Here is a 26,066-nt window from a genome sequence, read left to right as displayed (position 1 = left end):
GCGGCCGCTCGGCTCTGCCCGCGCCCCCGAGGCCCGGGAACGCGGAGAGAAGGTGGGAGCGCGCTGGGTCCGGAGCCCCGCTGGGTTCCCCGCGTGCGCGCGCGCGCGCGCTTCCTGCGCCGCGGGAGGCTCTCACCCACCCCCGCGCAGCCCCTGCGCCCCCGCGCACCGCCCACCCGCCGCCGGCCGGGTCCCCGCTCCCGCCGCTCCCCCCGGGCGGCCGCCGGCTGGGGCTCGCCGCGCCTGATTGGCTGAGCTGCTGTCAGGAGTAAAAAAGTATCGGGTGGCAAACTTGAGCCCTTCATAAAGGCGTGGTGGCGATACTCCGCGGTCGCTGGCAGTCTATGACATCAGCCGGGCACGCCTGGGATGCCGCCGCGGCCGGCCGGACTCGGCGCAGGAGGAGGGTCCCGCCGGCTAGGAGTCAGTTAGCCCCGCGCAGCGAGGGGGGAGCCGCCGGCTGCCTGGGGACACCAGTCTCGGCCGCCGGCCGCCGCGGTCCTCCCACCCAGGGGCGCTCCCGGAGAGTTGGATGCGTTCTGGGTTGTTAGCGGCGCTCCGCTGGGCTCCCGGGAGCCCGTTCCTGGTGGAAAACAGGGGGCGTCTGGCCAAGGGACCAGCGGCTCGTTGAGGCTCAACATGACACTCCTGGGGTCTGAGCATTCTTTGCTGATTAGGAGCAAATTCAGATCAGGTAGGGCTAAGTCGCTTAGCATTTCTTGTTAACTTTCCTCTTCTGCAGCTCACAACTGCTTCCCAACCAGTGTTCCAAAGCCGGCCGTGGCTCCTTCCACTTTGTCCCCCGCCAAAGCACATTTTTGAAAGTGAAGACTTTTATTTGACTTTGGGGTTTGGGGAGGGGGGGCGGGAAACTCAAATGTCTTCCGTTTTCAGTGCTTTGAAATGTTGGATGTGATTTTTGTTTGTTTTTATTTCATTTTTTTTTTCTGTATCTGTGAATAGAAATTTTGGAGGGGTCCATCAGAAAGGAAGGACTTTGAAAATGAACAAATAAGGGATTTCAAGTTGGAGAGCTACATAATATCAGTTGTAACTGCTGAGAAGATGAACCTGACGCTGTGTATTAATAGATACAGGGTCACTTAAAATGTAGCTAATCCAAACAAATGTATTTCCCAAAAAAGTCACTTGGGGGAAGTAAAAATAGCAAATTTGGAGCACACCAAGTATTTAGGATGACATCACTGTAGGAAAAAAAAAAGTCCAGTGCCACAAATATTTTTTCCCAAACCATCTGATATTTATAAATGGAGAATTTTCCCCCCAAAATTTCTGTGTTAGTGGCGCATACAGAAACTTCTCAGAGAGGACGCGGAGTGAAGGTGAGTGGAAGGGACAGTGGGGAAGTCCAGCCGCTCGCCATGAAGTGTTGGTCTAGGCGCCCAAGGAAGGTATCAACATGTGGGTCCCCACGTTTAGACAGGGAGACGCTCGCCCCCTGAAGTTCTTTCTCAACAGCGCTATGTGTAATATTGGTTTTATAAAGCGGCGACAAACCACTCAATAAATGGCAGAATTCCTACTTAGAAGGTGGATTACTTCGAGAACTTCTATGTGAACGTTCCCGGTAACAGGTGGCCGATGGTAGGATGCCGGCCTCGTTTACGATGATTCTCCGCAGCTCTGCTAAATGGGACCACCAAGTGTTTTCGCTTGGGATTCGTGTTTCAAAAATGGGTGTCGGAAAGTTAAGGGTCATCTGGGAGTTCCTTAGAGGCTTCTGGCTCTTAGATAATCGGTGGGGTCTGTTGGGGGTTTTCTAAGGCTCTGTACTGCTGAAGGGAGATGACCATTCAAGAGTTTCCGTGGCCGCTAGCCTCGGTGCGCCGCGGCTCCCGGGTGAACCTGCCAGGCGTTGGGTTCCACAGCGGATGATGTCCTTCCTCTCCTTTCCCTGGCGAGGTGCGCTGGTTGGCCTGTTAATCCGCTAGAGACCTTGCCTCTGCTGTGTAATGTGGTCAAAACGGCAGGGCAACACTGCCACCTTTCTGAAGAAGAGAAGATGCAGATTGGTTTTTGCAAGAAGCTAAGCTCATTTTGGGATGCACCCTGGCTCTGTCCATGGAAGGGGCAGGGGAGGGGCTGGTTTGTCTCTAAAAGGAGTTGAAGTACTTGGTAGGAGCACTGCACAACAGTCTTAGGGAACTCATCAAGGAATCCTTCCTTGGGGAAAGCGGAGGAGAGGGAATTCCTAATTACTGATTTAGCAGGTTAGTGGAGTCCTGGAGTCTCCCAGGTAGAGCCTAGAGCTTCTGAGAATTCCAGTTGCCTACTCGCTTTCTTTTTCTTTTTCTTCCTTTTTTTTCTCTTTTGTCTCTCTCTCTTTCTTTTTTCCTTTTTTCTTTTCTTTTCTGCTAAGCTTGGACAGACTTTTGCATCACAGGAAAGGGTAGCTTGGGGAAGACATGATATCAACACAGATATAGGCATGCTTAATTCTCCAGCTTTGAGAAACAGCCCAACTGGGGGCTAGAAATGGACAAAGCACTTTGGTGACTGGAGATACAAGGGGCTGATAATCTCCTGAAAGACACACACACACACAAAAAAAACAAGCAGCATGTGAAACCAAGTAAATGTCATGTTGCAGACCTCGATGATTCTTCCTGGATATAATGACATCAAGTCTGGCTGGTTGTACCAGCTCAGACCTTGGGTAGGCAGCCTGATAGCAAAGAGGGCCTGCCTCTTCCTAAGAGAACATCCTTTCTTCTGTGTTTAACAATGACTGGGAAAGCCTCTTCTCTGCTTTCATTTCTGCTCCATTTGCTTTTTTCTTCTTTGCTTTCAGGCGCTACTCCTAATGTAAATTCGTAAAACTCTGTCCCACTGACGGTGTTGGGTTTGCTGGTATACCTTGGCGTGATGTGTCTAATTAAAATTATTTCAAAAAATAATCGTAACTAAATTGTTCTCTGATCACAGCAAAACGTCCCATGTTTGTGGGCTTGTTTATAAGTGAGCATATGCCAACCAGCTTCCTGTAAACTATGCTCATGTGTCCTTGTTATTAAGGACAAAATCCTGCTACTGGAGCAGTAAACTGGGATATTTTGCATGTTTTAACATATTTAATGATATAAACTCCTCTTACTTGAGAGGCTGTGGGGTTTCATGGTTGAGTGTGCGAATCTGGAGCAGTAAACTGGGATATTTTGCATGTTTTAACATATTTAATGATATAAACTCCTCTTACTTGAGAGGCTGTGGGGTTTCATGGTTGAGTGTGCGAATCTGGAGCAGTAAACTGGGATATTTTGCATGTTTTAACATATTTAATGATATAAACTTCTCTTACTTGAGAGGCTGTGGGGTTTCATGGTTGAGTGTGCGAATCTGGAGCCAAACTAGCTGGGTGTTTTGCAGGCATCTCTATTTTCCAACTGTATAACCTTGACCTTAGATAAATGTCATAATTCTCTCTGCCGCAATTTGCTTTATCCGAATAACGGTTGTTTATATGGCGGTTGCAAGGATTAAATGTGATGATAAAAGCAGAGCATTTTAAAAATGCCTGGTACGTGGTAAGCCCTCGAAAAATATTGTTATGACAGGGCACGATCCCTGGTTGGTCACTTCCTCTCTCCGAGTCTCGGTTACTTAACCTTTAAATGTCAGATTTGGATTAGGTGATCCTGCAGACCCTTTCATAACATTTTATGGTTTTATGAAGACGCACAAAAACTGGAAGCAAACAAAATTGTGATGGGGCTGTGTAGCTGTTGGACATAAATGGTAGTTTCTATAAATGCAGTAAGTAGTATTACTTTTAGACTGATCACTTTTTTACCTTCTAAAAATTCTCACTTGTTTTGTCAATATCTGTGACCAGTATCTCTGTCACCCGTGACCATCAATATCATAATCCTTGTGTCAACACACCTCAGACTCCGACCTGTGGGTACACACACACACATACAAACACACACAATGCACAAAGAATCAAAAGAGGAGAGAGAGATCCGTTCCTGGACTCCCTTCAAGAGAACGGCTATATTTCTTTGGCTTTTTCGTCCCCTCTTCGGACTCAAACAGTCCACGCAAAGGCAAACCCATGATCTTGCCTCCTTTCTCCACAAATTTAGGGCTGTCAGATTTAATAAGTATAACACAAGATGCCCCGTTGGATTTGAATTTTAGATAAACAATGAATGATTTTTTAGCATATTGCCAAATTAGGGACATACTGTTATCTGAAAATCCAAAACGAACTAGCCATTCTGTATTTTCTCTGGCAACCCTACCTTCAAACTGAGCAACCTTTGACCAACTCTCTGTGCCGGCCCCCCACTACGCCATCAAGCTCTCGAGGTTTTGGATGCCCAACGATGCCTCAAAATGCAAAACTCACATGTTAGGCACGAAAGAGGAGACTTGGAATGAGGAGGGGGTGCCAGGAACATGAGTGCTGGGTCACCTGGGGTGGAAGCCAGAGAAAGAACATGGGAGCTTCTCTCTGGGCTTTCTGCTCTGGGGGTGGGGGTGGGGGGCAGGGGCGGTGAGGGGGCTCAGCAGACAGGCTGATTGGTGCTCAAGTGCAAGGACTCCCAGACTTGGGATCGCGGCCAAAAGAACCCAAAGCACATGCAAAGCAGGAACTGGAGAGGCAGTGGCTGACTCTGTTGTACTAGTTTAATCTGCAATTGCTTCCAGCCCTAAGATTTGTTTTTTTCCCCCCAAGGGAATGGCCTTGAGTATTTTTGTAATATTTGAAAACGACAAACTTCATAAAACCATTATCGTGACGTTTTGCGACTGCTGTGTTCTCAGGGATCTGGACATACAGTAGGTGTTCAATACATATTTCTTGAAGGAATCAATGAATCACACCTGTCATCTTCGTAATTAACACAATAATCTAAGGTAATTGTTCATGTGCGCATGCGTTGCTTCACTATTTCAAGGAAGACTACTTTTTCCTGTGAAGTCTTCTTGAGTGCAAATATCTTAACTACTCAATTCCATCTTGCTATCGAAAAAGACCAGGAGGTTATTTTTAAAATTTGGGGAAACTTGTTATATCAAGATCTTTCAGGAATTTCTCCTGGATGCAAGCAGAATAGAAGGAAGCGTAGGGCTGATTTTTCACTCTGGGCGTCCGTTACAAACCGCTCCTAGCTGAACTAATTCTTTCTTTGCCACTAATTACTTTCTCAGCAACAGTGGTATCCGCCTCCTGTAGCAAATTACCACAAGATTAGTGGCTTGAAACAGCGCATATGTATTATCTTCTAGTTACGGAGGTCAGAAGTCTGAGAAGAGTCTCACTGAGCTAAAATCGAGGTGTTAGCACAGCTGTGCTCCTTTTGAAGACTCCAAAGAATCTGTTTTCTTGACTTTTAGGTCCTAGAGGAGCCTGGGTCCCTTGCTTCATGGTCGCTTCTGCCTTCTGCCAAAGCAACAGTGTAACAATTTCAAGTCTCTCTCTCATTTGCACATATAAGAATTTCATGATTCCACTGGGCTTATTCAGGATAATCTCCCTCCTTTAAGGTCAGCTGAATTTCATCCACAACTTTGGGTGGAATAATTAGACACACGACACGGGGAATATCATGGCTGTAGATGGAAAGAGAAAGAAAGAAGAGAGTTAGGGGTGCAGAAGGGTGAGCTCTCTAGTTCTCTTGTTGCCAAGAGAGTCCCATTGGCAGGGCTCACTCCCCTGATCTCATCTACACCTAATATTTCCCAAAGGAAATACATGCCACTGGGGTTTAGGGCTTCCGCATATGAATTTGGATAGGGAGGGGCAAGACGCAATCCCTAAGACCATGTGAAGTGACATATTCATAGGTCCCAGGGATTTGGACGCGGACATCTTGGGGGAGGGGCACTTTATTCCGCATATGATCCCACCTTCTAATATAGCATTCCCACCTTCCTTACCTCCACCATCCCTCTGTCCTGCAGACTTCGTTCTGCAGACTTTGTTCTGCAGAAGTTTTCCCTTAATATGGATTACATGGCCACAGTCCCACTGTTTTCCCCACCATGGTCCACAGAAGACGGATTCCCTGGGGCCTTAACATTTGTGGGATATGACATTTGTAACAAGAGGGAGACAGAGTATGATGTATCTTTAACTGCAGGATTTCTGGAAGACCTTACTGGTTCTGATGTATAGTATGACCTTTTTTAAAAAAAGATTTTTCTATTTATTCATTTTTGAGAGAGAAAGAGAGAGAGCATGAGCAGAGGGAGGGGCAGAGGGAGAAGCAGACTACCTGCCAACCAGAGAGCCCAACGAGGGACTCAATGCCAGGACAGTGGGATCATGACCTGAAGCAAAGGCAGACGCTTAACCCACTGAGCCACCCAGGTGCCCTATACTGTGAACTTTCAAAAAGTAGTGATTCCCAAACATGTTTCACACATTTATTTATTTATTTATTTACACAGCATCCCATGGGGCAGGTTTAGCTGGATAAACACATTGTTCTTCCCTGAACAGAGAAGCTCACAGTTGGCAACAGTGAATTCTTTAATAGGGTGAATTTCCATAGGTAGGTTCCTGGCAAGTCTCTCCCTCGTCCATCCTGCACCCCTGCCCCGCCCCCCCGAGGTTAGCATTCTGATGGTTTTCCTTCCTAGCTGCTTGCTTAGATGCCCACTCATCCTTTCTCTCCTTGGATCTTTGTTATTAATTGGTATTAGGCTTCACTGCTCCCTACCCCAGGGAAAATCTTTGTAGGATTATAACCCCGTCCTTAAGAAGCTCACAGGTGACCTGGAAAATGCTCTGTGTGAGTTATATATCATTCATTCATTCATTCATTCATTCATTCGACAGCTATGTCTTCCACGTTTCCCTTGCAGTGGATGTTACGAGAAGCTGGGGGCTGGGTATACAGTTGGGGAGCAGGACAGAAACCTTCCCCATCCTAACATGGAATCTTAGAGCCGACCTTCCCTTTCCCTGTGCATGTGCCTGTGCAGAAATCCGCATGAGAACACAACTGGCAGGACCTTAAAAGATGAGTGCATTTTCATTCCTAAATGGGAATTTAAAGTCTTTTTTAAAAGCCAAGAAACACTCGGGGTCTGGCTCAGGCCACCTGCTTGAGACCATTGCTGTTCCCGCCTGTCCCAGCTGTGTGAGCTGTACTCTCGTACTGGACGGCCATCCTTCACCATCTTCATTACTGGGGCAAGAGCCCCGACCACCCACCCGTCTTCTTTTTATCCATAGCTCTTATCATTAATTGGGTGTATTAAACTTTTGACTTGGTTATTTGTTTGTTATTTGCCCACCATAGAGGCCAGAATTTTTGTTCTACATCCCCAGCATGTAGAACCATGATCAGCATAAGGAGGGCACCATTCAGTGTGTGTTACAGATACATTTTATTCTTCCCCTGAAGACTGTTCAAAAGCAATAAAAGTAAACAATTTTATTTGAGAACAAGAGAGAGCATGAGTGAGGGGTGACGGGCAGAGGGAGGGAGAGAAGCAGACTCCCTGCTGAGCAAGGAGCCCGAGATTGGGTTTGATCCCAGGACCCAGGATCATAACCTGAGCTGAAGGCAGATGCCTAACCAACTTAGCCATCCAGGCACCCCAGAAATCCATGTTTTTATATATTTTTAGGCATAGGTGTTGTGTATTAAAACTAGAACAGCAAGGGAAGGAGAGAGATAAATACAAAATTCAGAAAAGTAGTTCCTGTGGGGAATTATTAATTAACAAGGGAAGCTGGGTGAGAAGGTAGGGTATAGCCTTAAGTAAAGAGCCAGTTGCTGGTGGAGTTCTTAGGTTAGGCAGTGGGTGCCTGTATATTTATTATTAAGCAAGTTAATTAAGCAGTGTTCATTCAGGGCTTAGTGATCCTATGTAGCAATATAATATGAATCAATCATTGTAATTAGTCCAATTTAGTGTGCCCAGGGTCCTTTAAAAAAAAAAAATAAGTTTTCAAGACCAGAAAGAGTAGCATTCATCTTTTCCAGGCATGTCAGGAAGACTTAGTCAAGTTGGATTGAACCAGATTGGATGGATTCATATCTTGTTAAATTACATTGGCGAGAAACCAGCACATGGCTAACCTAGTAGTGTTCAGCCCCAGGGTCCAACTTTTGTATACTTCAGGGAATCCAAACATGAGTTAGAAGATGCTAGAGCATAAGGTGATCTTTCGTCACCTCTATTTCCCTGTTACTAGCAAGAACTCACTGGCCATCTAGCAGATGGTGACCAGCCAGCTTGCGTCTCTGTCCAGATCTGGAAGGAGGAACCAGCAGGTGCATTTCACAGGTGTCTGCCTTCCCTGGCCCACTCATGCTCTCCCATGAGCAAGGCCATGGCAGGGGGTGGGAGGGTGGGGGTGCCCATCACATTCCCTCTCATTCCATGACCTTGGCTGGGAATCAACCCTGCTCCCTCGGCCTTTGTTTCCATACTGATAAAATGATTCATGCCATCTGTGAGGGAAAGACCTTTGCAAAATTATTAATAGTTTCTTGTACAGAAATAAGTCCCTGTCCCCATACAGGAAGGGATAATGTGACCTGGTGACATGAATTGCATCAGAGACAAATATGGAAGAGTTAAAATCTTTCGATGGACATAAATAGGATTATAAAAAACCCCCACAAAACTCATAGCCAAGTAATTGTATTGCAGCCTTCCTCTTTCTGTGCTTAGAAGTTCAACTTTCTAAACAGGTAGTGTTTGGTGGTTTTTAATGAATAATCTGCTCTAACTTCTATGCTGATGTCCTCCAGGAGAACTAGTAAGTCAAACTTCACTTAACCAGTTTCAGATCTTATTCCCAGGTAAAATATGAGCATCTCCAAATGCTGTGCAAATGTTATTTATTCCCAGAAATTTAGAACAAATAAGGTTGTTCCTGACTTTACACATGTATGTATGTATGTATCTTTCTATCTATCTATCTGGGCACAGCAGAGTGCCCTCAGGAGCCACTGAAGGAAGACTAATTTCTTCCTTTTCTCCTATTGGTTGATGGAAGATACATTTTTCCATCTCCCCATAGATGCTATTGGAGTACGTAGTTCTCTTATCATTTTGATCACTCTAGTGGAGGTTTGTTGTATCCAGCCACCTTAGATTAAAGAAGCAGTAGCAGGCTAGCAGCAGAAATACTGACTTATGCTACTGTGACATTGTAAAGTGTATATAACTGCTTTGCTCATGTGTGGAGACTTAGCCATCCCTCGGTAGGTGTAGCAATGAAGAGCGGACCCACAACCTCTCAGATACTTAGATGTCTTGCCCAGCACCCCTTGCTGGCACCCCGGTTTGGTCCATCCCCTAAGTAAGTCTTCTACCCTCAATCTGCATCTCGTTCTTCTCTGCCCCCTGAGCCCCTTCTCAGCCCCTTGAGTGAAAAGTCATCCATTTCTTAGGAAACAAAGTCAGGTGGCCCCAGGGAATATTCTCCTTTCACAGATAAGGAGAAGTGACTGGAATGTCGCCCACAGCTTTCTGACTTTCCTATTTCCCGAAACACTCTTCCTTCCGGAAGTCATTTGACTTTGTTCTCCTCAGGACTGGTGGGGCTGGTTTCTCTCTGCCTGAGGTCAGTTTCCATGTGGAACATTTTTGGTACTCAAGCTCCAGACGGGGTGAAAAGGCTCCAAAACAGGCCAGAAAGAGAAAATGCTATTCAACATTAATTGAAAAGTAATCTCCTCGATACTTTAAAAGTTTTTACTATTTTGTGTTTCCTTCCTGTCCTTGTCCAGATGCATAAAGATTTTTATAAAGTTACAGTGAGAATATACATAAGTTTATGCTCAGTGTTTTTAATCAGGGAGCATGATATCATAAGTTGTTTTCTGAGCTGCTATGTAGTAACACATTCTTGTTTTGAAGATTTTTTCAAAGTCCATCAAGTGAGTATATTGGAATTTGTTAAACCTTCCCCACTTGGGTTGGAAAATGAAGACAGTTATAGTTTTTATATTTTAAGTAACATTACTGTGAAAATCTTAATGCACATAGCCTTTTTAATTGTTTTATAGGATACTCATCATTTAAGTATCCAAGTGTGGGAATCTTTATGATTCACTTTGGTAGCTAATATTTCTAGAGCACCAGCCATGTACCAAGCTTAACCCAAGTCCAATTTCCATATGGCAGTGAATACTTGCCCCTGTAATTGAACTAGCTCAGAGTCATCTTGGGTACTTATTCAGCAGTGACTGGTGTTCAGTAAGCTTTTCACACCTTTTCAGTCTAAAATAGGAAGGAAAAGGAGTCACAGTCAAAGGATACCTTTGGGAACTTCTGTGTAATCTGGTCTTTGGGGACCACGTGTTACCACATAGGACTGATGCCTCATCAAAGGAGAAGCAAAGAGGTGGAAGAGTTAATGAGAACCTATTATCTGTAGCACTGTTATGATCTCATTTAATCCTTACAGAATGCTATGGGACATCTGTGATTATCCCATTTTATAGATGAAGAAGTTAAGGCTCAAAGTACCTTGGTCAGCATAACATAACCCAATACCTGATGTAGACCACATCTGATGCCATCGGTTCCACTGTGTCAGGATGACCGTTGATGTTGTAGCCTAAAAGCTGTCTCTCTCCTACTCCCCAACCCTACCCTCTAGAGACCCTTCCCTCCCTCCAACATATATGCCCACTCGGCCAAGTGAATTTAACATGTTTCATTCTGGATGACAGCTCAGACATACTCCCAATTACCATTCCTGTCCTTGATTTCCTAAATAGTGATTTATCAAGAGACTTGCTTCTAGTACAAGTTAATGGATAAATTATGCATGCCCTCCTCCCAGAATGTTAGGACTTGAAATGAAAGCTGACTACTTAAATCTCAATTTGAGAACAAAAATTCAAAAAAATTGTTAAAAACCAACACCAAAAGGGGCACCTGGGTGACTCAGTGGGTTAAGCCTCTGCTTTCAGCTTAGATCATGGTCTCAGGTTCCTGGAATTGAGCCCCGCATTGGGTTCTCTGCTCAGTGGGGAGCCTGCTTCCCCCCCTCCACTTGTGATCTCTGTCAAATAAATAAATCTAGAAAAAAAAAAAAAAAGAACACCAACAATAATAGGCTTGCCCCAAGACCCTAAACATAGCTATAAAAGAAATATCTAGTACCAGGGAGTAGAATGGTGGTTGCCAGGGGCTGGAGGGTGGGAGGAATTGGGAGGCTAGTAACCTTCAGTAATAAGATGAATCAGGTCTATGGATTTAATGTATAACATGGTGACTGTTGTTCATAACACTGTGTGTATGATTGAAATTTGCTAAAAGCCCTGAACATAAGGGTTCTCACCAAAGAAATGAAAGTAAGTATCTAAAAGGAGAGCCCTCTTAATAGCTCAGAGGTGGGTGTCCTTCCACAATGAGTATGCACAGCAAACCATCATCTCATGCATGCACTCTTACCTTACAGTTTTGTCCATTGCACCACAATAAAGCTGGGGGGGGGGGGGAAGATATATACACATAAAGATATACACATATATAGATACAGTAATTCATTTAGGAGTAAAACACATTATCAGTGGATCAGAATTGCGGTGTGTACACATACATATACACCTTTATGTATATATGTATGAATTTAATCTCTATTAAACTAAATTAACTAAACTAATTTAATTTAGAATTTAATCTCCAATTTTTTTTTAAGATTTATTTATTTATTTATTTGACAGAGATCACAAGTAGGCAGAGAAGCAGGCAGAGAGAGAGAGGAGAAAGCAGGCTCGCTGCCAAGCAGAGAGCCCGATATGGGGCTCGATCCCAGGACCCTGAGATCATGACCTGAGCCGAAGGCAGAGGCTTAATCCATTGAGGCACCCAGGCACCCCTAATCTCCAATTTATTAAACAAATAATGGTGGCTGTTCAAATTAGCAATAACGTATGTGATGAAAGAGTTGGGAAAATTGATGTCCTTTTGAAAGTAAATGAATTCAGCTATTTTATGAGTCTTTAAAAAAATCCATGTGGATTAAAGAGCTACGGAAATCTGTAAAATATTAGTAGAAAACAAAATCGTTTTATAATCTTGGAGTAAGACACACCTTCTGAAGCATATTACTGAAGCCAGAAGAAAAATACAAATTGATGTTTTTGGCCACTTAAAAAGTTTAAAGTGCTACATGGGAAAAAAATCAGCAAAAGAAATTTAAAAATCAAACAGTAGATTGAAAGAAAACACTTTCAAAGTTATTAAAAGGACTTGTATAAACAATAAGATTAAAAGTCCACAACCTAAAGAGCAGAAGAATTCAAAGGAGAAAAATCATCACTAAGCACATAAAATATATTCAACTCACTAACACTCAAGAACTTGCAGATTGAAAACATTTTTTTTCAAACATCAGATCTGCAAAAATGCCAAATATCGATAACATCAAGTATTTTCCAAGCATGGAGAAAACAGACACCTAATCCCCTTAGTTAGCACATCTGAAAGCCTCGAGGGATAGAGGTTGCCAGTTTCTATTGAATTTTAAATGAGCTCACTGTCCACCAAGATACATTAAGGCATCTAATTGAAAGAAATGCTTGTATGTACTGGGATTTTCAGGACATCACAGTTTATAATGTCAAAGAGGATGGAAATAGCATAAACCTCTGTCAGTGGAGGATGTGGGTAATTATGCTACACTCACGAAATATGGTGAAATGCAGTGCAAAGCAAAAATGAGATGATAAAATTCTATATGAACTGACATGGAAAGATCTCCAAGACATACACTTAGTTTAAAACACACACACACACACACTGAAACAATCAGGCAGCATATTTGCATTTTTATTTTTAAAAATAGGTATAAGTACACAAAAATCTGTAAGACTATAAGTCACGCTGTTCACAGTGATACCCAGGGCTAGGAGGAGGGAAGATCTCTCTCTCTCTCTCTCTCTATATATATATATATATATATCATTGGAATCTTTTAAAACAAGAATGTATTGGTATCTATGAAATTAAGTTTTTTATGTTTTTAAAATATTTTATTTATTTGAAAGAACAGGAAAGAGAGTGAGCAGGTGGGGCGGGGGGAGGAGCAGAGGGTTAGGGAGAAGCACACCCCCCACTAAGCAGGGAGCCCCAGGCTCAGGGCTTGAACCCAGGACCCTGAGATCATGACCTGAGCCTAAGGCAGATGCTTAACCAACTGAGCCATCCAGGTGCCCCTGAGAAATTTTTAAATATGCCAGCATCCAAAGGGAAATTGACAACATCATCATAGTGGTAGAAGAAAACACATTTCTGTAGACCTAATCAAATAGACAAACATTCACCTTGGGATTTGTAGGATGTGAACACTTACCAGTAAACTGACTATGTATTTTAAGCCTCTGACATGACCTAGAATATCAGAAGACAGTTTTGATTTTAACTGTGCCCACCCCCAACACAACACTCACTGAAATATCAATAAATTTCAAATCTCAAACTCATTTCTTGATCACAGGCAGTTTTGAAAGAAAATACTTTGGAAAGTTGAAGTATCTTAAGCTCCACAAGTTAGGAATCAAAACACATCACAAACATACCCAAAGTGTTGAACTATATGCATAGGAAACAGCTGAGAAAGACCCATCCCCCAGATGATTATCTCCAAGTGGTAAGATTGGGAGTAATGTTGAATTTTTCTTATATTCTTTCTATATTCCCATGTTCTTTAGTTTGATTATTCAGTGTCTGCTATAATAACCAGGAATGACTTCAGTAATAAATCAACTAGCAGTGACCACTGTTTGTTTATTTAAGTCCTGGAGTGTTATGCCCCACCTCCCCAATAAAAGGGGCCATGATTAAAGGAGCAAAGGTCAAGCAAAGATTTATTTCACGCCAAGCATCAAAAAGAATCAAACTGACCGGCCAGGACCATGCCTCTTACAGAGAGGGCGACCCTTCTCGGTTTCACAGGCTAGCTTTTAAGGGCAAAGGCCATGCGGTCGGGCCTGGCCGCGCACAGGTGGCCAATGAGATTGTAACACATACAGGAAACTCCACAGTGATGCTAGGTGACCAACTGAGTTACAATTTACCCTACAGTAGACATTTGACCTAGCCTGTCACACCTTGGTTAGAATTGGCGCTCAAAAGGCTCCCAGAGGGCGCGGCCCATACTCCTTGGTAGCTAGGGAGATAGTATGCAACTCCCGACTGACTGATCGATGTCTCCACCTGGCCTGACCCACCCTTGTGTCTGGGCCTTCTTACCTGCAGCTGGTGCTGGTTTCTGGGACTTGTTTTTAAGTCAGTCCCCTTGGGGGAAGGGGAGCAGGGACATTTTAAGGGTCAAACAAGGCTGTTGTGTTACCTTAATGGAAGCCTCTGGTTAAATAGGTCCTTACAGGAGGAGTGGCAATTAGAGAGAATATATCTGAGGAATGAGACCAGGAGGTGGCTGAGCACCTGGTCAGTTTAAGTTCTGGATAAATTCCCTCCAATCCTAAAGCATGCTCACATTCAGACTATAACCCAGGGGTATCTGGGTGGCTTAGTTGGTTAAATGTCTGCCTCCAGCTCTGGTCATGATCTCAGGGTTCTGGGATCGAGCCCCACATTGGGCTCTCCCTGATCAGTGGGAAATCTACTTCTCTCCTTCCCCCACTCCCCTGCCTCACTCCCTGCTCATGCTCTCTCTCTCTCTCTCTCAAATAAATAAAATCTAAAACAAAACAAAACACCCCCAAAAAACTTAACCTAAAAACCTCACTCCTCTGTGAAGGCAGAAAACCCATGGCCCCTCATGTTAATCAGCATTGGAAACTGTAAATGTATGTTTTGTTGGGGTGGGCTCCGCAGTCTGGCTGCTGTGGGTTCAAATCCTAGCTCCGCCCTTCCTGGTTATAGGCGAACCTCCACCTCTCTCTTGGTAGAAGTGGCAACAAAGAAGCTTCCCCGTGGAGATTCTGTGAGGCTTTAGTGAGAAAGCATAGAAGTGTTTGACACAAGGGCACTTGTGATCTCTGTCTGTCAAATAATTAAATAAAGTCTTTAAAAAAAAGTGTTTGACATAGTGCAGGGGTGTGCCCATGTGTGTAATAATTTGTAGCAGTTTTATTCACAGATGAATATCAATTGGCTAATATCAATTGTTACACTAACAGCACACTATTGGCTGTTAGTGTAACTATGATATGGTGTGTTAATGTACAATACCTTTTTTTTTTAAGATTTTATTTATTTATTTGACAGAGAGAGATCACAAATAGGCAGAGAGGCAGGCGTGGGGGTGGGGAGGGGAAGCAGGCTCCCCGCTGAGCAGAGAGCCCAATGCGGGACTCGATCCCAGGACCCTGAGATCACGACCCGAGCCGAAGGCAGTGGCCCAACCCACTGAGCCACCCAGGCACCCTGTACAATACCTTTAAATCATTGTTTCTAAATCAACAACTGGGAGCTTCCTGTGGCGCTCTCTCTCTCTCTCTCTCTCTCTCTCTCTTTTTAAATTTATTTGACAGAGACAGATAGAGAGGGGACATAAGCAGGGGAAGGGGCAGAGGGAAACTGCCAAGCAGGGAGCCCGACATGGGGCTTGATCCGAAGACCCTGGGATCATGATCATGGCTCTATCTTAAGATGTGCTACTATTCTCATTTCTTTGTTACCTTGGGTTGTGTTTCAGAGAAATGAAGAGTTATTATCATTGTAACATTTTCACTGTAGTCTATAAAGTGCTCTGGATACTGTTATCATTTATTTTCTCCCTTTCAAGAGACTGTCTATGGAAAGCTTTCTTGTCATTTTCATCTCCGGACAGGGGTGGTTATTGTCCAGATTAGGTCTTTAGGCTTTTTTGAAGAGAGCCCCAGGCTTTGTCTGGGACCCTGCAAGGTTACCACTGGCTGAAAGGATTAGCAAAGGCTCATGGCTGTTTTTCAGGCTACTGAGAACCCAGATACTATGCTCTTATAATAAAAAATACTGTTCTGTCTAAAAATAAAACCTAGACGAAGAGCTCGCTCCAGAGGGAACAAAATTTGAGGCTCACAGAGCTCGTGGACCATATAAAACAGTCTGCTTTACATACCATATACTATATTATCCAGAGCACATTACATATACATATAATATATATACACATATATTTTATGGTGCATTAACTCCCCCCCTCAAAAAAATCACATCAGTCCATATGCTTTTATTTTCATACCAACTCTGGGAGGTCGCAAAGCTGCTTGTACAGATGAGGAGATGTGAAGACCTTAAGAAATTTGCTCAAGGTCTCCCAGTAGATTTAGAACCATTAGATTTTCACATCTGGGCCCCCAGAATCAAGTTTGCCATACGATCACCCTGAGGAATGTGCTGGCAGGGGCAGGGCAGTGTTAAGAGAGGCAAGTGCCTGGTGTTGAAGGCAGTGGCTCTCTCAACCCAGTGTTCCCCCGGCCTGAAGCTTTCTTGTGCAGAGCAGCCACCTGCGCTGCCTTCGGATTGGAAGGGCTTTGGATCAGGAGAGGGGACAATTCAGCAAGCGGAGCACACTATTGGCTGGAAGTCGAGAACAGGATGGGGCCTCGGGTTTGCGGAGGAACCTCTGACTCAGTGGAATGCCAGCCTCTGCAGAAGGTTCTGGTCTTAACACATAGATTAGAGCCTGACACCATGGAATGTCCCAGACACAGAAAATGTTCTAAATGTTATGTCTGGTTGCGTCAAAATCTTGTGTCTAAGAGCAGGGCTAAGATTACTTTGGAACATTAAAAAAAAATGTACTGTATCCACATTTATTATTTTTCCAAACTTGAAAGATACTGGTATATTAATGAGAGATGTAAAGTATATATGTGTATATATATATACACACACATATATAATATGTATATACTCACGTGTCTTTGTATATATACTTATCTATATCACCCTTAATATGTAGCACTTTATATATATGTATATATATTATATATGTATATATGTATATATATAATAGTATGATATTTTAAGGTATAGTCTTGTACTGTCTATTGTATAAGTATTTATAGACTCCATATATCATATGAAAGGTCAAAGATTCTGTCTTTGGGGTGTTCTGTCTGCTGCAGAAAGATTGAAAGAGAAACCTGGAATGTTCCACCAAAGGAGAACATTTAAATCCACTCACCATGGGACAGAGTGCACATTAAAGATGGTCCTTTTGAAGGATCCCAAATGAGGTGGGAAGCTGTCGAGAGGGCAAGAAAGAGGCTTCAGTATTCGACAATCCTACTATCCTACTATATCCTACTATTCGACTGTCAAGTCTCTATTCTTGAGAAATTGTAGAATAGATGTTTCCTGCATATATGTGCACATATGTGAATTGGAAGAAGGAAAGGCAAATATTGGCAGGTTATCAGGGAAGGCATTAAACATGTGAACTACCAGTGATTTTGCTTCCATCCTGGGACTTTTGCACATTTCCCGTTTATCTCTAACGCACACACGTTTCTTTTGTAATCAGAAGACTCGTGCGTGCTCTAAGTGCTAGACTAGTGTGTCACCGGCATCACTCGCGATCTCAAAAGAACTGAAATAGACATTCAGAGACTCTAGCGATGTGGAATGAAAATTTTCCTCTTCATCTGGGGGAGAAATCCTTTTCTTTGCCCTCCTAAAACACGCCCTTTGCTCCAGGCCCTACTTTCACCTTTGTGACCAGTTCTCCAGGGGGTCCCTGGACAGCTCTGTGGACCTTGTTAATACCCCGTAGTAATTTATCTCTCCTGAAGGAGTTTCAGTCGGATTGTTGCAATTTGCTATATATCGGGTGTCAGGGTACCTTCCTTATGGGTAACAGAAAGCGGGAGGAATAATACCTTCCTTGCAGAGATGGGAAGCCAAGGTCCGGGAAGGGTTGATTAGCTCCTCCAATTCACATGCTTAGAGAAATGGCAGAGCAGGACTCGAACCTGGATCCCCAGGCCTCGGATCTGGTGACCTCTCCCTGTGAGTGGGTGGACATCAGGAGGTGTAAACCAGAGGCCCTTTTCTCAAGGACCTCCCTCGGCAATAGCTTTCAAGGAAAGCAGGTCAAATGGCAAGATGTTTCTCCCGCATGCTGCTCCCGCCGTCCCAGGAGTGTGCAGGCTGTCTGCTTAATTCACTCGTGGCTTCATGCCATGGAATACATAAACAAGTGGGGGAAGCCTCCGAGAGGGATCTGGATGCCCAAATGGAACGATCTGTCTTCTAAAATTATTGTTTGAAATTGTTTATGTCAGTTGCCGAGTTTCTGTTCTGTGCCTCAGGGACCTGTTTGTGATGGAGGGAAAAATTCCTGCTGCTGAGCAGGGACCTTTGTGGGGTGGCTCTGGGGACAGCGTGACCCTGCAGCCCCCCTGTCCTCCTGACACGGCGGGGGACAGGGTTTGAGGAGATTGGCTGCAGCCCTGATAGGGCACCCCAGAAGTATCCGGTGCCCACTGTTGGCTGGGCGCCACTCTGAGCGTGTAGCAGGTGCTAATTTAACAACAACAGCAATCCCCTCGGGAGGTAGTCGCCCCCTGCTTACCCCCAGACTCACAGAGGAAGAAATGCAAGCCCCTTCAGGAAATTTCTCAAGATTTCACGACCTGTAAATGGAACAGGTGGGACTTGGACGCTTGTACCCCTGGCTTCGGAGCCCATATGGGCTCCGCTGTTCCTTGCTCTGCTTCTTGCTGGCACCAACTGGCCAGAGCTGGCTTGCACCACCCGACTCTCTCAAACATCCTCCAGGAGAGCCCAGAAACTGTGATTCTGCCCTCTTCGTGACATGGTGAGCCCCACTGGAGGTCCAGCTTCCTCGTCCCTGGGGTGTCTTGAGCTATTGTAACATGCAAAGCCTTCAGTTCCCAAACCTGGCAGCTTTGTGAGTGAGAGAGAATTCCTTTTGAGGCATGAATTAGTCTTCTTCAAATGTTTGGACAAACTGAGTGTGGTGCTTAGGAATAGAATAGCTTCGCGGTGTTTGTGTGAACAGACATTTTTCTAAAACTCCTTTGGACCAAGCCACGAGGCTTGATCATTGAAATAACCGTGAGGCAATGCTGAGTTTGGTCTTTTGTGGTTTGACTGTTCTCCTGATTTTTACCCTCTGAATGCCCAGGGCTCGAAGCTGTTCTGAATGCCTGTCTCCCAGGCTTCTAAAAGGAACCAGAGTTAGAAGCTGTTTTAGGATTAAGAAGGAATAGTGTGTGCCTGGTCGCAGGCTCTTGCCTACATGCCTGCTCATTATGAGGGCTACTGAGGCCTGTCTGGTAGCCCAGCCCACCCCAGGCTCACCTCTCCCCACCCCCAGACCACAAAGGCTGCATTGGTAACCCAGTCATCCTTCTGACCCCCTCTTCTCTGGGTGCTTCCATCAATTAACGGGCAGACCCATTGGACCTCTGACCTTCTTGGTCACTGCAGCCACTTGGCTGTGCATCAGCACACAGGGCCGGGCTTGGCCAGGGAGTAGTTATTATTGGTACCTGGAGTCAGAAGGCAGGGAGCAGAGTGTGCTCAGGCATCAGGACACACAAAAATATGTCCTGGCTCTCTGCCTTATTTGGGAAACATGGCCAGGATCGGAGCAGGAATAGCATAGGCCACCTGGCAGGTCCGGCCACGTTCTCCTGGCCAGACACATCAGGGGCAGCCCTGTGTCCTCTCCCCCAGGCAGTCTGATAGCTGCGTGCCCCCACGGAAGGACATGCCAGCTCTGTGAGTGACTCGGACTGCTCATGTAAAGGGTAGATCTGGCCCAGAGTGGGATACTGCCAGGTGGAAGAAAGGATTTTTGTGTGTGTGTGGGAAGGCACCCATTGGGCAAGAAAAAGAGAGTTGTATCTCTAATGCAGCCACAGTATTGATTTCCTGCTGTAGTTAGGACCCAGACCCTCCAGGAGTCTTCTTGCTTGACCAACCATGGCCAACAGCTTCCCAGTGTCCTTTGTTGACAGGATAAAGGATGCCCAGTGTCTGTAAAGATAGAAGTGCCAGAGTCATGGGTTGTGCATAAAGGTCCAGCTGGCTAAAGTCAAGGGTGAGGTTCTTGGTGTGTGCTGCTGCTCTTCCTGAGGGAAGAGTCTTCAGCGGGCTGCTCTGCTGTGTCCAGAGCTTGTGGTCTTTGGCTGACGCTGTACAGAGGGGACACAATGTAAACAGCCACCCAGGATGCTTGAAGTGACATGTGTCAGTCAGGTTCTGGGCCCACCAAGGTCATGCTCTGGGGTGTGCATCTCTAGGCCCCCTGATGAGCTCTCAGTCCACCCTCTGAGGAGTTCAGGCTGATAAAACACGATTCAAAAACAGATCTCAAAATTGTCCTTTGTTGTACCAATAACATCTGCCACCTCGGATGCTTTCCCTCAACATTCATCAGTAGGAAACCTCTTTGTTGGAAAAAAAAAAAAAATAGAATCGGATCACAGAAATCTTGAACAAGCTCTAGCAAAAAGAAGTGCTTACTAGAAAGATACCTGGGTGTCTCCCAGAACTCAGCCACAGAACTCAGCGGTTGAGACTTGGGGGAAAATCAGCTGGAATTGGGGACGGGAACACTTGCAGGCCATGGTCTGTGGCTCCTGTCCACACAGCATTCTTCTCTCTCCATCAGCCAGCTGCACCATTTTCCCAGTTCACACAGTTGACAATGGCCACACATCCCCCTAAAAAAAGCTCCCGAGTTTGTTGTCTCTCCATCCGATTTCCAAAGTTCCCAGGACAAGCACAGTGTGACTGGGTCAATGCCCATCCTGGGAACAACAGCTGTGATCAGGGAGAGAGACGGCCCATTGGGAACATCTTAGCTGCAGAAAAACCACTTCTCTAGCAGCTTTTAAAAAAGCATTTCTTTGTAAGAACCCAGTGGAAAACCATTTGGAAGAAAATGAATAAAAGGAGAGGTATCATTGGCTTCTGGATTGTTCTTTTATTTCTCCCTCCTGCAGTAACTTTACTGTGCATCTTTCCTTCTCACATGAGACATGAGACATGCCTAGTCTTCAGGAAATGAACCCGAAATAAATTCAGGGTTGTAGGCTTAACAATTTCATTTATTGATTTGTTTAAATTTCTTAGGAGAAAGAGGCAAAAAAGCCTCCTCTGTTTCCCAAACGATGTAGAGCATGCCCACAGTTTTAACTATTTGCTTAACCTTTACCTCGTTGTTTTTCCCTAGACCGAAAAATTCATATAAACAGAGTTCATTATAGCTTTATTTGTGGCCGGATCTTTAGTGTCTAAAACAGTGCCTGGACATCGTGTTAGGTGACCAATAAATATGAAAGGAATGAAGTGCATGAATGAATTGTGTTAGGGTGTCCATCCACCTGACTGGAAGTGTTACCCCAAGTCTCCTGGTAGCCCTATAATTTGGCTACCAATAGCCATAGTAACACCAATACTCTAATTCCTTCCTTTCTCTCTCTCTCTCTCTCTCTCTCTCTCTCTCTCTCTCTGTCTCTCCATCTTTCCTTAATTTATTATCAAGACAGAATAATAATTGTAATCCACTTGCTTCTCAAATCTTCCCTCTCTTCTCCATTCCCACTACACATCACTGGACTTCCTTTTCTTACCCATTGGTCATGAAGAGTCTTCAAACCAGTCCTGTCTCCCCGATCTGTGTTAGCACAAAATTAGTCATCCTGGAATCTCAATGTTACCATATTGCTCTGCTGCCCAAAGCAGCCCATACTGCCTCCTTCTACAGGATAACGTCCAAACACTTCGTCGCAGCACTTAAGGACATCTGTCCTTGAATCCCCACCCCCCTCTTCAGTTTCATCTCTTACCAGTCCATGATAGGATCTTTTTCCTTGAGCTAGTTGGTATTCTGGGAGACACGACATAAATTGTGGGGCTCCATCCAAAATGGCAGCATGGCATCCTTTGCTCAAAAATGAAGGCAATATCAGGTTGTGTTGAGCGCTGTGTTAGGCCAAGCACAGAGCCCCGCTGAGCGTGGGGATGCTCCGTTTATCCCACATTCAAGTTCGTAAGCGTGTTGGGAACTCCCTTGGCCAAGAATGCTCTGTATCAACCATCGTCCCCCCATGATTCTCCCTTGCAAATGGAAAGGTCCAGTTCTACCCTTGGTAGCCTTCTGTGAATATTTATTCTTGAATCACCTGTGGCCTAAGACTTTATTTATCTAATTCAAGTGTGTGTGTCGTCTCTTTCCCCACTAGATGATTCATGCTTTGAGTTACCATGTCTCATCTTGCGGGTCTACAGATGCTCCAGCAAATAGCAAGGAACTGTCAAATACTTTCAGAGAGATGGAATTGGCCGATAGACGCATGAATGAAATTTGTCATTTCCAACCACAGGCTCACTTGGGGACCCTGTATTTTTGACTTTTTAGAACCTGTGTCCTGCCTTGGGGTCTTGCAAGCCCTGCCCTGTACTTTGAACATAACGCTAAGAACTATTACAAGAAATATATTGTGAGCTCATGGGGGGAATATATTGTGAGCTCTAGGGATTAGGAAAAGACTCAGAGGTCTGGGCTTGGAGACATACAAAGACCCTGGTCAAAAATGAAGCCAAGGATCATGAGATGTGAGCACCCCAAGGAGCCTCTGTGATCATCAGCTCATCTTTCTTGCTTTATGAAGGAAGAAACTACTTGGAGGTGAAGTGTCTTGACCGAGGTCACATAGTTACATAGTTGGAGGAATAAGGCCTTGTCCCCTGAACTCTTGTGAGACTCAGAATGTCACACTGATTTATTGCAGCAGACACAACGTTGGGTGACCTTCTAATCACTATCCCTAGGTATTTTGTATGCAAAGCATACAAAAGTTGGTTACAGATTCAGGTTATTTTTAAAATACAACTAACTCACTTTGATTTTCTGTGAATTTCTGGATTTTGGCATCTGTCCTATGATATACAAATTATTTAAAGGATTTACATTTAGACACAGGGAGTACCCTCTATGCAGAAAATGGAAAAAGTATGCAGTGATAAGACAAGCAGCAATCATGGGGTCTGACAGAATGATTGCTCCTTAGTTACCAAGGGGTGCTGGTTGCTAGACAGTGTCCAGAAGATTCTAATAGTAGCCAGGAATCCATTATAAGAAGGTGCCGTAGAGCTGAGAAGGCCCACCACCATCTGCTGATGTAAAAGGAGGCTTCCCTCTGCAGCTGTTGCTAAGGGATCTGGGCTTGGTCCTCGGCTGGAATCGGGAACTTTCCTGTGCTCTCAAGCCTTCACCGTCCTGCAGGGAAGGTTCCAAGGACCAAGGTGGTTTGGGGCATGGGGTCCTCTCAGTTCAATGAGGCACCGTAATCCACCCCTCACTCCTTTCCTCCTGAATAGAATCACTCCCATCTATTCCTAAGCAATATGTCTTAGGAGGTTGGAGACTTTTTTAGATGGAAATCATAAAAATAACATTTAATTTGGAAAGGATTTTAGGATGATCCAATCCAATGATTTTTCAAACTCTGCTTCACGGAGCTCTGACATTTCATGAGAGGTTCTGCTTTTATCGTTTGCCCCTGTGCTATATTCTTTTTCCCTCCATGTAAGATTTCAGCTTAAAAATGGTTTCTGGTGTTTTGTTGTTGTTGTTGTTTTTTGTTTTGTTTTGTTTTGTTTTTAAGTTTTAGAGCACCTAATTCTCTTCCCTTCCTGGCTTAGGAGACTCAGACCCAAAGAGGTGGATTCCTTTGTGTTATTACTTTGAAGTGGTGTTGGAAGGAGTCTTTAAGTTCACTCAGCAAAATCGGGAGGCTTCTTTTCACCTTCCTGCATAGTCAAGACAGAGCCATTTCTAGAGGGACTAGAAATCGTGGCCCACTGAAAGAGAGGACAGTGATTCTGTGGGTGAGGAATCTAGGGTTGGTATAGTGAGTACACATGTTTTATTTATCATGCACTATTTGGGGGGTAATTTTAGAATTATTTTGCCCCTCCTTAAAGACAGTTGACTTACTAACTCTAGAATAAGGAAGTTATTTTATGACTTTAATAAAGTTTGAGTATAAATTAGTTTAGGCTTCAAAAAAAGAACCTTGTTAGACCATGCCTCCTGTGGTAGCTTTACAAAATACAACCGTGCTTAGAGACTCACAGAGAGGGTAGTAGGTGGGCTGCTGACCCAAGGCCAAGCGAGGCCAAGCAGAAACAGCATAAGAAAAAAATGGAGGATTCAGTAGGAACAAACAGTTGAGGGGAAGGCGTGTAGGACAGAAACTCCGTCAAGTATGAATAATTTGACAGTCTTAAGAAGGCAGCATATCCGTGGCAGGATGGGAGAAGTAAGAAGTTAGGGTGATGTTCTTAGCCATGATGATTTCTTGAGATGGACCAAATCCAAGGTTAACACAGAGGTCCCAGCTTTGGGTGATAATAATTTCTTGGACCCAGGAAGTGTTCTCGATGGAAGATAATTCAAATAAGAAGTAACAGTTAAGAAACACTAAGATACCTAGTGTTATTTGGGGACCGTAACGTTGCTGGAAGCCCTGAAAAGTGTCCTCGACCCAATGGAGGAGAAAGCAGCTGTTTTCCACCTTGAGCGAAAGTAGGAGAGATTTCCGGGTTTCAGTGGGACTCCCCAGGTTTACCAACACAGCCCAGACTGAAGCCTGGGTGGGTAGTAACCCTGTTTATTAGAGGAGGAAATAGAGCTTCATCATTCTGGTCCCTAGTTTCCTGCTTCTAAATTAAACAGTTGAGCACAGATTCATTCTGAAATCCTTACAGCAAATCTTTCATATGAAAATTGGTTTCATTTCTTTGTTTTTTGTTTTTTTGTTTTTGCTTTCCTCTTTCTCCTGTCCTCCTCTCCTCACCTTCCTTAGAATTACCTCAATATTGAGCCTAGGGAGACGCATAACCCGTGAAATGGCCAAAGGCATAGCTTTATAAAACCAGTGCTTCTGCCAAGACACTTGGCCTCTTATGTCCCTTGTAGGGTAGAAGCTGGAGTGGCATGATTTAACAGCACTCTCATTTTCTATCAAAAACACATGAATTAGTAGTCTTCATTGGAACTGATATTTATACACAAAAATACTCTCACAGTCAAAAAAAAAAAAAAAAGAACCTGTTTTCCTACTATCATTTATTTTTTACTTCCTCTTTCAACCGTTCTTCCATCCGTATTTCCTCTTCTTTTGCCTGTTTCTCTTTGTCCAGAAAACCCTCAGTGCATGGGATTAAACTTCCCTTACCTGTTGCATGTTAAACATTAACGTGACTTCCACTTTTTGGTCCCTTAAAACCTTGTATTCTGAAGGCTTGGTTTCAAGGATCTGAACTAGGCTTGTGTAACTGGGGGATTCAAAGTATCCCAAATTAGACTCCTACACCCTATAAAGTGGATATTTAATACGTCACATAAACCCCATCTGCCACCAAACAAAACAAAAATATTGAGGTCAGAATGCAAAGAATGCGTAAAAATGAGTAGATTCAAGGTTATGCAAGTCTGTATTATATGACAAGCGTGATATTGAAAATCCATTTGATATAGAATTAGATCAATCATTTATATATCAATTATATATAGAATTATATACTTATTATATAGTTAACAATTTGAAAAAGTAATTAGAGCCTTTTCTAATCCTATATACTAAAATGTGATGCATTGCAAAGTTAGATGTGAAGTTAGATTCAAAACCGAAACCAGAAAAATTTAAAAACATATAAGTGAATATATAATCTGGATTGGAGATCTAAGTATATACCAAAGATAGAATTCATAAGTTTTTAAAAAGGATTGCTATAGAAATGTTAAATGCCAAAATCATCACAAACAAGATTGAATGGCAAACTAAAACCAGGGGAAATTTACCACATAGAGGACTAAATTTAATGTGCTCTCACAAATCTATAAGGAAGAAAAATGGAAACATTTGCAAAGAATGTTACCAGGCAATTCACATAGGAAAAGATAGGAATAGTGAACAAACCTATGAAAACACATTTGACTAAGAAATGCAATGGGATACCATTATTACTTATCACATTAGCAAAGCTTTTTTTCTTCTTCAATAATGTCATCCATTGTTAATAAGGGTGTTGATCAAGAAGAGTCTATAAAAATGACCAAACGTGCTTATTTGGGGGTCTTAGGAATTGCAAGGAACCAAACTCAAAAGTGCTCCAAA

General features: G+C 43.9%; 1 protein-coding gene across 4 annotated transcripts in view; it reads left to right on the top strand.

The window, feature by feature from the left end:
* The first annotated feature begins 298 nt into the window (after window positions 1–298).
* MYOCD (myocardin) overlaps window positions 299–26,066 on the top strand; it is a 99,887-nt gene continuing 74,119 nt past the window's right edge. For 2 of the 4 annotated variants that reach the window (XM_059149042.1, XM_059149041.1), the window contains exon 1: window positions 299–694. In XM_059149042.1, the coding sequence (XP_059005025.1) occupies window positions 640–694 (55 nt within the window). In that variant the 5' untranslated portion in view covers window positions 299–639. The remainder of the gene's footprint in view (window positions 695–26,066) is intronic. The other 2 variants (XM_059149044.1, XM_059149043.1) reach the window with 1 other exon arrangement.

The sequence above is a fragment of the Mustela lutreola genome, chromosome 15, assembly GCF_030435805.1.
Source record: "Mustela lutreola isolate mMusLut2 chromosome 15, mMusLut2.pri, whole genome shotgun sequence".
In the NCBI taxonomy this organism is placed as follows: domain Eukaryota; kingdom Metazoa; phylum Chordata; class Mammalia; order Carnivora; family Mustelidae; genus Mustela; species Mustela lutreola.
This window is presented reverse-complemented; position numbering and strand designations above follow the sequence as displayed.